The sequence below is a fragment of the Cornus florida genome, unplaced genomic scaffold (genome assembly GCF_030987335.1).
Source record: "Cornus florida cultivar Cherokee Brave unplaced genomic scaffold, ASM3098733v1 CherokeeBrave_3.0.0_Hap2_Chr01, whole genome shotgun sequence".
Lineage (NCBI taxonomy): Eukaryota > Viridiplantae > Streptophyta > Magnoliopsida > Cornales > Cornaceae > Cornus > Cornus florida.
Genome location: NW_026775571.1, coordinates 106763043 through 106776298, shown reverse-complemented (window position 1 = coordinate 106776298; position 13256 = coordinate 106763043). Strand labels below are relative to the sequence as shown.

At 32.3% G+C, this 13256-nt stretch overlaps 2 protein-coding genes across 2 annotated transcripts; both read left to right on the top strand.

Annotated features, from left to right (window-relative positions):
* The first annotated feature begins 5972 nt into the window (after positions 1-5972).
* Positions 5973-9319, top strand: LOC132312309 (tubulin beta chain). Its single transcript, XM_059810637.1, has 3 exons — positions 5973-6530; positions 7325-7594; positions 8422-9319. The coding sequence occupies exons 1-3, from the start codon at positions 6137-6139 to the stop codon at positions 9090-9092; spliced, it is 1335 nt and encodes a 444-aa protein (XP_059666620.1). The 5' UTR covers positions 5973-6136; the 3' UTR covers positions 9093-9319.
* A 148-nt stretch (positions 9320-9467) lies between these two features.
* LOC132312317 (putative germin-like protein 2-1) lies at positions 9468-12320 on the top strand. Its single transcript, XM_059810648.1, has 2 exons — positions 9468-11429; positions 11531-12320. Exon 2 carries the CDS (start codon positions 11545-11547, stop codon positions 12061-12063), a length of 519 nt encoding a protein of 172 aa, XP_059666631.1. The 5' UTR covers positions 9468-11429; positions 11531-11544; the 3' UTR covers positions 12064-12320.
* The last annotated feature ends 936 nt before the right edge of the window (positions 12321-13256 follow it).

The following is a 13256-nucleotide window of genomic DNA, read 5'->3' as shown; positions in this document are numbered from 1 at the left end:
GATGTTGTCAGGAAGTCTAAGTCTCATACGAAGAACATCTAGATCTACAACCATGGTGAAAGCGATTGAAGGATCTAAAAGAGTAAAAAGAAGTCTACCGAAAGTAAAAAGGAACAATACTAACCTCTGGGGTAAAAAGCAGCAAAGAGCACTGCAAGATCGCTGGAAGAATGACTCTTGAAGAATTTCACCGGATGAAATTTAGCACTATCTAAAAAGATGAGCGAGAGATTTGACTGATGATGGAGAAAGATGAAGACGGTAAAAAGGCATGAAGTGGCATTCTAGAGCCTTATAAAGACGAAGTGGACCCGAGGGCCGAAGCGTCAGGGAGGCGAGAAGTTTATCGAACCCCGGAACATTGATTCCGGATCCGACCGCCCATTCCCCCATAAGAGTTTCTCGAGCTGTCAACGTCATGATGAGACGCCTTTGATAATTACCCCCTTATTAAATAAGGAGTAATTATGGGGGCAGTTGAGGAGGCCAGAAGTGACATGGGCCGGATATGACCCACGAACATGGCATCCAGTCCGAGCAGCTGGGTCCAGCCCATAGAGAAATACTGCCATTTGGGCCGAACGCGAATAGCTCATCAAAGATGACCAAAACCCACAGAGGAACGGGCCCAGATCTAGCAGTCCATTAGTGTTTGTAAGTATCTATAAATATGAGAAGTAATTGATAGAGAAGGGGATTGATTCTGTTGAAGTGTAAGAATTCTAGAGAGAGAAAATAGAAATGAATTCCTTGCATCTTCACTACTCTTCACTTAAAATGAAAGATAAATTTTCGAATCTTTCCAAAATTATTGTATAAGTTTTTTGCATGTTATGACAAAAAAACAAGAAACAAAAAACAGAAATTCCTATATCTTTGTTAATGCGGAAATATTTAGTTAAAGGGTCTAAGGACGATCTTCTAACGAGACAGAGAATAAATTAATTAGAAAATTTGAACAAAAGAAAGTTCAAGATTAATTATTGACATAAAAAAATTTGGAATTTCTAAGAGATAAAGAGAATATAATGTTAATTTCATTTAGATTTTTAAGAGAAGTGATCTACACAATGTTCACAACTTCACGCGCACAACGAGCTCCTAGGATGCGTTTGCTGAAGAAACCAATGGAGAGTATGGCTAAGACACAATCAGTTTCATTCTGCGTATTTATATCTTTTGCAATCATTATTTTCAAAGATCAACAGTGGAAAATACCTGGTGGCATGCACATCTCAAAAATCATATAACCTCATGTTTCGTTTTGAATTTTTTTCCAAACGAGCACATAATAACTAAAATGTATTGATAAATAGATTTTTACATAATTTTTTTAATAATTTTTGGTGAGTTTTAATAAAATTTTCAAAGATAATTTACCAATAAATTCCAAGTTGTTGTTGGTAAAAATGCATAGTATTCTAATTTTTGCAAATTTTAAAGTTCATTAGGTAAATATATTTAACTAAATTTGCCACCCCTAAGAATTATCCTTATATAATAGGGTAAAGTGTAAAAAATTCCCTAAAACTATTGCTCTTTTGCAAATAACTCTCATGAACTAAACATTACCCTCCTGAAATATTAATTTATTGTAATTAAGAACAAACTCATCGCGAAAGACTATTTTACCCTTTCTCATTACATTTGTCATTTCTTATTAAATTAATTTTATTATCTTTTCTCTTATCTAAATATATATATATATATATATATATATATATATATATTTCATAAATTCTTATCTTTTCTAAATATTATTATACTATTTACCTTAATATTATTATTGATATCAATTTATCATAAAAATGAAAAAAAAAAATGAAAAGAAAAATAAATAAATAAATAGATTTTATAACTACCATTCTCTAAAATGACTAACTTATTGTTAAAATTTTATTATTTATATTTTATAATAAAACTTATTATACATAGTTTAAACTTTTTTTACCGTAGAAAAATACATTCTTTTAATACAATATATTGATAAAAAATTAATAAATTACTTTAATGAAAATACCTTCTTTTTTCATGTAAATTATTTATTATATTCATGAAAATTAATAAATTGATTAAATTGTTTTAAAATTTTCTACTTAAGATTTTTATATAAATAATTAATTTAAAAAATTAAAGGTAAATTTATGCAAATTTAATGTAGAGTATGTCATAAAATTAGTATGAATTTTTTTTCATAATTTATTTCAAATAAGAAAAATAGATTAAATGTAATTCAATAAGAAAATGCATTATTGTCATTTAATGAAATAAAATTTAGGCATTGGGGCATTTTATAATAAAATGTGATAATTTAAATAGTATTATGTATAAAATATAATTTGGGGGATTATTTGCAAATTCAAACATAATTGAGGATGACTTTTTGCTAATATAAATTCAAACACGAGCTTATATGATTTTGCTTGTGGTGGATATACACGCCTTAAGCCCAACGTCAACTGCATCATTACTAACTTGCAACATCCCTATTGGCCCGAAAAAGATCAGGCCAAGTCTACTCCAACTTTAGGGGCATGGTCCCGCGAAAGGTAAACTTATCTTATTCAATCTAAGCCCAATGGTTCAGCAAAAGGCCCACCAAAGGTATTTTCCACTGTTGACCTTTGTTTAATATACATGCATACCATGAGGTACAAGGCACTGTAACCTATCTGTCTCTTCCCACTGCTTGAAATCCCTGGGTGAGTCCAGCATACCACGTTATTTGTATGTGCACTCAATGAAAATCTAACAAATAAAGTTGTGAAAAATTATTTTTTTAAGTGATACAATTAATTGCGATGAATTTTTATTTAATTAATTATTTTTTTCTTAGTTGGTGGTATTCACGCACACATGTTTTTATTAAGACTGGAACCTTTAATATCATTTTAAAAAGTAAGAGACTGATACTACAAGACAATTGACGAATTTTCGTTAACCGAACATAGACATGCCTTATTACCTAATACATTCTCCCACTTTCACCTTCTTTTTCATTGATATTGCTGCGGATTAATGTAATAGTTGGATTGAGATATGTATTAACTCATTGCAAAAGCACATTAGCCCAACTCATTTTTTTTAAAGAGCAAACATTCAATAAGTACCTTTCAATCTTACTTTAACAATGCATGTGAATTATATCTATATGTGGCCGTGGTAACCTGGACAAGACTAATTTAACTTAAACTTACAGTTTTTCTTTAGTAATTAATTTTTTAAGTTTCACTTAAATTTGTTAAAATTCAACTTACTTTTATAATCAGTAATAAAAAAATTAAAGGGAAAATTATATTTTGGTGACCAAAATTAAACATAATTGCTATATAGTGACCTTAAAGTCAAGAAAAGGTGAATAGTGACCAATCTTGAAACTTAATTGATATTAAGTGACCATTTAAGGATAATTTGGTCAAAAACACTTAAAAGTTTAATAAACATTTTAAAAATAAATTTTAGATGATAAAATTGCCATCCAATATAAATAATAAGTCATTAAATTCATTCTCCTCCTACTCTCTCTCTCTCTAATCCAACGTTTTCTTTTTTTCCTTTTTAGTTTATAATTTACCAATTTAAAAAATTAAGATTTCTTTACCAACATTATCTTTTTTTCATCCTTTATCTATTTTTCAAGGCTCTCAACCATCTAATATTTTCCTTTTTAGTTTATAATTTACCAATTTAAAAAATTAAAATTTCTTTATCAACATTATCTCTTTTCCATCATTTATTTATTTTTCAAGGCTCTCCAACATGAACGCTCATAACATTTACAGTGACAAATCATACTTTTGAAACATCCTTTAACAGTTAGTAAAATTATGAAATTAATCAACAATAGTCATTATTTCTTGAACTATAACTAAGTAGTATTAAAATTTTTTAAAAATTACAATCTTATATCTCAAGAAAGATCTCTCAGACAAATCAACTCGTAAAGTATAATAACTATACCTTGAAAATAATGAATAAGAAGAAGTACAATTTTCTCGTCATGTCTCTTAGAATCTTGAAGAAAATGATATATAATATCCATTATCAGTTCTCTCCCATTTTGATCTTCTCTTCAGAGATTCACTTTAATAATTTGTTATCTTTTTGTTAGTCAATTTAAGTAAGTATTTATTTAGGTTAATGTAGAAGGTAAATTTGTCTACTTACATAATAATATATTATAAGAAGGCTATTTAGGTAATAAACCATCAAATGGTCACTTAATATTAATTAAGTTTCAAAATTAGTCACTATTTACCTTTTCTTGATTTTAAAGTCATTATATAGCAATTATGTTTAATTTTGGCCACTAAAATATAATTTTTTCAAAATTAAATTACTAAACGCATTTAATTACCTAACAAATTTAGTCATATGCGCCAAATTTAACTATCCCTCATCATCATGTTTATCCATCATCATCATGTTTACTATCTTAAACTCAAAAAGGAACCTTTCCCAACTTCCTCACCACCAATTTCAATACTTGCATAGTTAACCAATCCCATTTTAATAAGAATAATAATTTATAAACCCATTGGTCGAGCCGAGTGCATGGGGTCCACTCTAAGGCATCCAAAGGTCTTGAAATTCTCGCCCTTGAACTCGATTCATTCCTTCATCGACACGTATTAAGTCTTACTTGCTGTAGAAGTGAAATCAAATTAAGATATAATCATTCCCCAAACAAGGTTGTCTCCTCATTATTTACTGGAAAAAAATAAAAGAAGGTTGTCTAGATCAAAGCTTTTCTATTTTTCACGACACTAAAGTACACTTCCAAAAAAGGGTTATTAGTGCTAAATAGTTAGTCTCAATTAAGTAAATTGGCGCAACTGTAAGGGCAAACTGGTCTATGCCATTTACTATCATAAACAGAATACCTCTAAAACACTTTTTCTAGAACATTTTTCTACATGTTCTGAAAATATAATTATTAAAAAACCTTTAAAGATTTTCTTGATGATAATTATGGAAAGTTTGTAAATAATTTTTAAAGAGGATAAATTTTTTGACTCTTAAAAATTAGTCGGGTGTTTTATCACAATTCATAATCTGAGCATCTCCGTGTATATTTTTTTTTGTGTAAATCTAACGTATCATGATGGATTTACACAAAAATTTTAGATTATTTAATTTTAGCTCAAATGGTTATTTTATACCTTTTGTGTAAAAATATATCTCCCAATAACAATCAATCATGTGTCATGTTAAGATTCACATATGCATGTCAGAACTCACATAACTTTTACAAACTTACTTAATATATTAAAATTTTAGTTCAACGGTTGTTTTATACATTTTGTGTAAAAATATATTTCCTAATAACAATCAACCATGTGTCATGTTAGGACTCACATACACAGGACCCACATAATTTTTATAAATTTACTTAATATATGGTTGATTCTTTAATGAAATGAGAAAGAAAGATGAAAAATGAAATATATTAATTTGGCTGTGTAAAAAGGTTGTATATTTTACATAATCCTTTTACACATTGGTGATATGACAATGTAAGTTAACAAACTGCTAGAAATAAAAAAGTGGACTATTTTACCGTACTGTTGGAGATACTCTTATATATGATTGAAAAGTTGGACAACTCCAGAATTTTCTTAACAAAAGTATATATGATACATCATTTCAGAATAAAATTACGTAAGTGATAGCTCATACCTCATATATTATTTCATTTAAAAAATAATTATTTGGATTTCAAAAATTTGACAATTTTAATTTGTGTTATTACAACCTAAGTTTTTCTATTAATTCAATTGCCATATTCGTCTTAAATGTCAGTACTAGATCCCACATCCCTTCACTCACAGTATCAGATTAGAGTCATTGTTAAACATGATAGTGGTTGAATTTGTAATTTACCGCTAAAATAAACGGGAGTGGCATATTAAACAAATATCACAAAACAAAGGGTCAAAATTAAAACTAAACCCAGTATAAATCCCAAACCGACTTGTTTTATTTAGCCAATTGGTCCTCCCCATTTTCGCTCTACCGTCCATTGATTCTTCTCTCTTTCTCTGTAACCTTTTCAGATCTTTCCATATTTCCCCAACCCAATTTTCCTCTAATCCAAACACTTCCTTACATTCCCTGAAAACATTTTCCCGGGAAAATGAGGGAAATTCTCCACATCCAGGGCGGTCAGTGCGGTAACCAGATCGGTGCCAAATTCTGGGAAGTGATATGCGACGAGCACGGCATCGACCACACCGGAAAGTACAGCGGCGATTCGGAGCTCCAGCTCGAGCGTATCAATGTCTACTACAATGAGGCTAGTGGTGGTCGTTATGTTCCACGAGCAGTCCTCATGGATCTCGAGCCTGGTACAATGGATTCTGTCCGATCCGGCCCTTTCGGACAGATTTTCCGACCCGATAACTTCGTATTCGGTCAGTCCGGTGCGGGGAACAATTGGGCCAAAGGCCATTACACCGAAGGAGCTGAGCTGATCGATTCTGTTCTTGATGTGGTGAGGAAGGAAGCTGAGAATTGTGATTGCTTGCAGGGTAATTTTTTGAGAATTTATGGTTTATAAATATATATATATATATACACACGTGTTAATGTGATTTAGAATTTTGTTATTCTGTATTTGTTTTGTTGTTTTTATGATAAGGGTTTTTTTGTTGTGAAATTATGTGTTTTTGTTTTTGTTGGTTGTGATTTGGGTGGTTGTTTCTGAAATTATGTTTTTAGAGTAGATTGATTATATCTGTCATTTTATGGAAATGGGTGTTATTTATTTTTTTTTTTCCTTGTGGGTAAGAGGCTAATGGTTCTCTTTCTATTATGTATGTGAGTTTAGTTTTTATACATGTCTGGAAATTATAGGTTTTTGTTTATTTGCTTGAGAATTAGTTGTGATTACAGATTGATTTTATTTCAGTGTTTTCATGATCTGAATGTCACTCTTTTGAATCATTTCTGTCCTGAATATATTTGTGGTATTTAAAGCACACTTTTGTTATCAACTCCTTTATGCAAATTTGTTTTCCATGGCTGAAGAATAGATTAGAGTAGAATAACTGTTATATCTAGGTGCATGTGCAGTTCAATCCCACCGTAGTTAGCCATGAAATAATATTGCTGCCATACTTCATTAGACAAAATTATTGTTGAAGTTTATTTTCCATCTTTATTTTTCAGTAGCAAAATTATAGATATCTACTAGAAAGATGTTTCTAGTTTAAAGTTCTCTTTCTTGTACTTGGATGCTGCACTTTCATATTTTATCTGGTAGTGTCTCCCTGGTTTGAATGCACTGATTTTTTTTTTTTTTTTTTTTTTTTCCCCCTGGCAGGATTCCAAGTTTGTCATTCTTTGGGTGGAGGAACGGGTTCTGGAATGGGCACCCTTCTCATTTCCAAGATCAGGGAGGAGTATCCAGATCGCATGATGTTGACATTTTCAGTCTTCCCTTCTCCTAAAGTATCTGACACTGTTGTTGAGCCATACAATGCCACCCTTTCTGTTCACCAACTTGTGGAGAATGCTGATGAATGTATGGTACTGGACAATGAGGCTCTGTATGATATTTGCTTTCGTACTCTCAAGCTCGCAACCCCAACCTGTAAGTCCTAGCCGTATTTGCTGATCATAATTACATAAAATTATGGGAAATCATTTCTTTTCTCTTGTTCTGTTGTTCATATTGGATAAAAGCTTTTTCGAAGGATTAAAATTGAACTTGTGGTGAACGTTCCCTTGTTCATATTGGATAAAAGTCAACATAGGAAAGCAGGCAAGTTTTGAATAATGCGGCTTACTTTCTGTCCTTGTTATTCACACACCGATTGTATGCTCTCACTGTGTTATCTATAATTGAGAGAATTTGTGATTTTCAGAGATTACATTTCACCTGTTAAAGGGCCTTCCTTTCGATGGTGCACATCAGAATTTCTACAATCTGCTATTGCAAGTTAACTTGGAAAATATGCTGTTCATGAGTCCCTTTCAGTACCTTCTTTTATATCTTGTCAGCCTCTTATTTGTGGTAGTTAACTTTAGAATGGGTTGATCATGCCTCTTTTATTTTACAGTTTACTTACTTTTCACGTCTGCTAGTACAGTAGATATTGACAGTAAGATTCATCATAACTGATTTCGAATCTTATTAAAGTTTCATCATAGCTGTTTCCAATTTTTCTTATGCTTCAAGTTGTTAATCTAAATGATTTGGAATCTAAAGGGGACATGATCTGATTAAAGATTCATCATAAGTGAATGCTTATTAAAGATTCATCATAACCGTTTCCAATTTTTCTTATACTTAGAGTTTTTCATCTAAATGATTTGGAATCTGAAAGGAACATGACCGGATTTTTTCCCCCAAATATTATTTGATCTGCTTATTGTTTAGTTATTTTTGAGGAGTAACTGTTTTTCTGCTTATTTCAGTTGGCGATCTCAACCATCTGATCTCTGCTACCATGAGTGGTGTCACATGCTGTCTTCGGTTCCCTGGACAGCTGAATTCTGACCTCCGAAAACTTGCAGTTAATCTTATTCCATTCCCTCGTCTCCATTTCTTCATGGTTGGTTTTGCACCCTTAACCTCGAGAGGCTCCCAGCAGTATCGGGCCCTTACAGTACCTGAATTGACCCAGCAGATGTGGGATGCTAAGAACATGATGTGTGCTGCTGACCCTCGTCATGGCCGCTACTTAACTGCTTCAGCCATGTTCCGTGGTAAGATGAGTACCAAAGAGGTAGACGAACAGATGATAAATGTCCAGAACAAGAACTCTTCTTACTTTGTTGAATGGATACCCAATAACGTCAAGTCTAGTGTGTGTGACATCCCACCAAAGGGTCTGAAGATGGCATCTACTTTCATAGGCAATTCAACTTCGATTCAGGAGATGTTCAGGCGTGTAAGTGAGCAATTCACAGCAATGTTCAGGCGGAAGGCTTTCTTGCATTGGTACACTGGTGAGGGTATGGATGAGATGGAGTTCACCGAGGCTGAGAGCAACATGAACGATCTTGTAGCTGAGTACCAGCAATACCAGGATGCCACTGCTGATGAGGAGGAGTACGAGGATGAGGAAGAAGAACTTGCTGCATGAGGTACTTTTGTAATTTCAGTTTGTCTGAAATTTGTAATTCTATTGGCGCATTTATCAGTGAGTGATTGTGTTCCTATTATGAAAGTGTCAATTAGATTGACATATAGTTGATGATGTGAATGGTTTGTGGGTCTTTGTTTCTGAGATGGGTTGGTTCTGTGACCATCTTTGTAATTTAATGTGAATCAGTAATGTTTGTACTAAGTGGATGTGTGCTTATTATTAGAGCTACAGGAGTACAAATTCTTTTGTCAATTTGATGCATATGTTATGTAATAATGGCTTTAGAAGTTGTAAACCAATATTGATGTGCGAAATGCCTATAGGAAAGATGACAAAGAGGGGGGACCAATGTTAATTATGATGAATAATAATTCGGGGAGATGACTTGTAATAGAAAAGAATAGGAAATTATAATTCATATTTCGACTCCATTTATATAGGAATTTATAAAGTAAGGAAGATGACAATGACGACCCCATTCGTATCTGTTTGGCAAAATAATTATTTAAAGAAACGAGTTAAACGGCTCTTAAAGAATGACATAAATGGCTTTAGTTACTGTGAGTTAAAAAAATCAATTAAAAATGTTGTATTGACTCAGAAATAACACCTATTATTGAACAGTATTGAGGTTCATATCAGGCTTATCCTGATAACAAATACATTAACTAGTGGAAGGTGAGAGACAATGATCATAAATTAGGTGGGCTTGTTGACAACGAGGGGATATAGGGTCCAATTGGTGAGTTGTAACGATAATGCGTTTAATAAACCCATAGGGGTCCAACTGGTGAGTTGTGACAATAATGTTTCTAAACCAAAATATTAGTTTGGTTGTAACAAGCAACTCCTTAATGAAATTTCCATTTGACATTAGTAACCACTGCAATTTGCAAGCTGAACAAATTGATTGTAACTTGTATTGAATAATAATGATTGGTAGTTCGCACTTGTTGGTTTAATTAGTTATTTGGTCATTTATCGTGTATAACTTGCATGAAACCATTTCTGAGTCTTTTTCTTGAGAAATATTTCCCTGTAACCATCAAAATGGTGTAAAATTTACTGAAATTTGAGCATTATTTAGTTTCACGTAGCCACCTAGGATGATCAAAATGCCCTCAGTTTAACCAAATGGTCTTATGACCTATAGTCTAATGATATAATCTCTCATTCCAGAAGGGGAGGTTGAGAGTTCGAGTCTCACTAGGGAGGCTGTGGATAATGGGTGTGTAGCTCGGCCGCTCTAAACCGAAGTAACTCTAATTTTCTGATCTAGCGAACCTTTGGACTGTCTCTACACCCCTATCTCCTTTATCACTGATGTTTTTATGCGTTGAGCGTAGCTTTGGATGTCAATGAAATTAAAATGACTGTTTTATTTACATATCATTTGGAGGTGAAAATCCATTATTGAAGGAAATTAGAGCCATTGCCACAACTAGATGAGTTTAATAATCTTTGTCAAAGTTTCTGCTTATTACTCGTCAGTGGATACCAAAATGGACTCTTCAAAGGAAGAAGGAAGTTATAGGATAGTTAACAGGTATTCTGCATTATGTTTCTGATATACTCAAGCATAAATCACTATAATTAATGTTGTTATAATGTGAATGTAATGGACGTACACAAATCTTAATTTGTACTACTTTTTTTCTTTTTGTTTTCTTTATTTTGGCCACAGTATCATAATTTGTTAGAGGAATCTTCGATTGAAGAAAAGTCTCGAACTATATATATATATATTTATATATATATATATTTCTTTTAATATTTGTTCTTGTTTTTTACTCTCCAGATTGATAATAGCTATTTTCAATCCCTTTTAATACGAAGAAATACTTCATACAGAGACTAATAAACTTATCTTAGTCGGCAATTTACACCCTTGCATCAATCCAGAGCTTCTTCGATGTTTATCATGTTATTAGACCTGATAAATTCAACATGTTTGTATAGCTTTGGCTGACCGATTCATCAGAATATTCAATTTTTATATTCCCTTATTATATCATGAAAAATTAGCTTGCATTCATTCAGAGGCATATCCCTAGCCGGCGCGATTACATTTTCCATGCACGGTATTATGATGAACAGCAAAGAGGACTCTTTCATTCTCCTTCTTTCTAGCCTCTATCTCTATATAAGCACTGCATATGTACTGGTACTTGTATCACAACTGAAATATATATAAAGTTCTCGATCTATATTGATTATTTGCAATGGCCTCTTATTTTATTTTGTTAGCGACCTTGGCTATAACTTGTTCTGTTGCTTTGGCATCTGATTAAAGTCCTCTTCAAGATTTCTGTGTTGGAGACAAGAATGGTCCAGGTAAGAAATCTTTTGTCACTTGCCTCTGATATATAAAATCCCAATTGTACTTTGATTGAGTTTCATATTTTCTTACATTTTTTGTGCAACTTACATGGCAGTGCTAGTGAATGGCATGGTTTGCAAGGACCCCAAGCTTGTACAAGCCGACGATTTCTTCTTCAGTGGGTTTCACATGGCAGGCAACACGTCGAATGCAGTTGGATCAAAGGTGACTCCGGTAAACGTAGCTCAGATAGCAGGACTCAACACTCTTGGCATCTCCCTTGCACGTATAGACTTTGCACCATTGGGCATCAACCCTCCCCACACGCATCCTCGTGCTAGTGAAATTTTGACAGTCCTTGAAGGCACCCTTTATGTGGGGTTTGTCACCTCCAACCAGGAAAACCGTCTCATCACTAGGATACTTCGCGAGGGTGATGCGTTTGTGTTCCCGGAAGGTCTTATCCACTTCCAGAAAAACATGGGATTAAAGGCAGTTGCCGTTGCAGCTTTCAGCAGCCAAAATCCTGGTGTTATTACCATTGCCAATGCTGTCTTTGGATCAAAACCAGACATTTCTAGTGATGTTCTAGAAAAGGCTTTCCAAGTAGACAAGAACATAACCTATCAGATGCAGTCGCGGTTCTAGCCACTGGGCGGGCAACATTTTGGAACTTCCAAGTCAAGAAGAATGGCTCACTCAACTGGGTGTCTGGAATGTTTACATTATGTTTGTGTTTGGCTTGCAATTTGTTGATTTCATTTCTTTGTTATATTAATTGATTTTTTTTTTTTTTTTTTCCAAAGAGCAATAAAAATTTTGGGATGCAAATTATATAATTGTCAAACACTGTGCTTGTGCATATTATAACTGAGTGGTCAAGTAACTCTTCTCAATTCTTCCTACTGCTATGGAATGCTACTTATCTTCACAAAATTTTAAAGGACCCTTTTTAATTTTTATTGATTCTACGTCTTGCAAACTAAATTGAGAGACTATAGTCAATTAATAGAAAATATAAATCTTAATATAGTCTCTACATTTTAGCTGCTGTCTTTGATTAGTTGCTTGCCTATTGCCTTGGGGAGAGAAGGAGCTTCAAGAAATATGAATGGTCTTACCCATAATATTTCTGACCACGAATAGAATATATACACACACACACACACACACACACACACACACACACTAGATAAAAAAAAAAAATAATACAACTTTGACATGGTAAATTTAAAAATTGTCATATAAAAATTAAAATTTTATTGTCATCTTCATACAAAATAATTTATAGAATTTTATTGTCATCTTCACATAAAATTTTTATCTTCATTTAAAAATTAAAATTTTATTGTCATCCTTATACTAAATAATGTATTAGATATATTTTAGTTATTACAACGGCTTAGGTTTCTTGAAGGTTGCATGAGATGATTCACTTTCATTATTTTTTTCTTGGTTAAATATTTCACTTGTTAATTATTGTAGTCTTGTGAGACAAGTATTATTACTAATTATTCAATTTAAAATTAGAAAAGAATTATTCTCAACTTTTGCAACTTGTTACAAGTATATCAAGAAACTTTTAATTTAATTTCAAAAGGTAAAAGGTTAAAAATGTGTTAAAATATACAATTCTTTAGGTAAATAATGAACAAACTATTAGTAAAAGTGTATACAAATTAAATACTAGATGTATCAGTTAGCAAAATACCAATGTAAATAAAAATCTATCTATATATATATATATATATATATATATATATAAAAAGTAAATTTGAAAATGAAAAAATATAAAAAATAAAAAGTAAATGTGAATCACTAATGGTATGAAAATAAAATAA

Coding starts and splice junctions, on each gene's coding strand:
- LOC132312309 (XM_059810637.1), top strand. CDS start 6,137: ATGAGGGAAATTCTCCACATCCAGGGCGGTCAGTGCGGTAACCAGATC. Junction 6,531..7,324: donor GAATTGTGATTGCTTGCAGG/GTAATTTTTTGA, acceptor TCCCCCTGGCAG/GATTCCAAGTTTGTCATTCT. Junction 7,595..8,421: donor CAAGCTCGCAACCCCAACCT/GTAAGTCCTAGC, acceptor TGCTTATTTCAG/TTGGCGATCTCAACCATCTG.
- LOC132312317 (XM_059810648.1), top strand. CDS start 11,545: ATGGTTTGCAAGGACCCCAAGCTTGTACAAGCCGACGATTTCTTCTTC.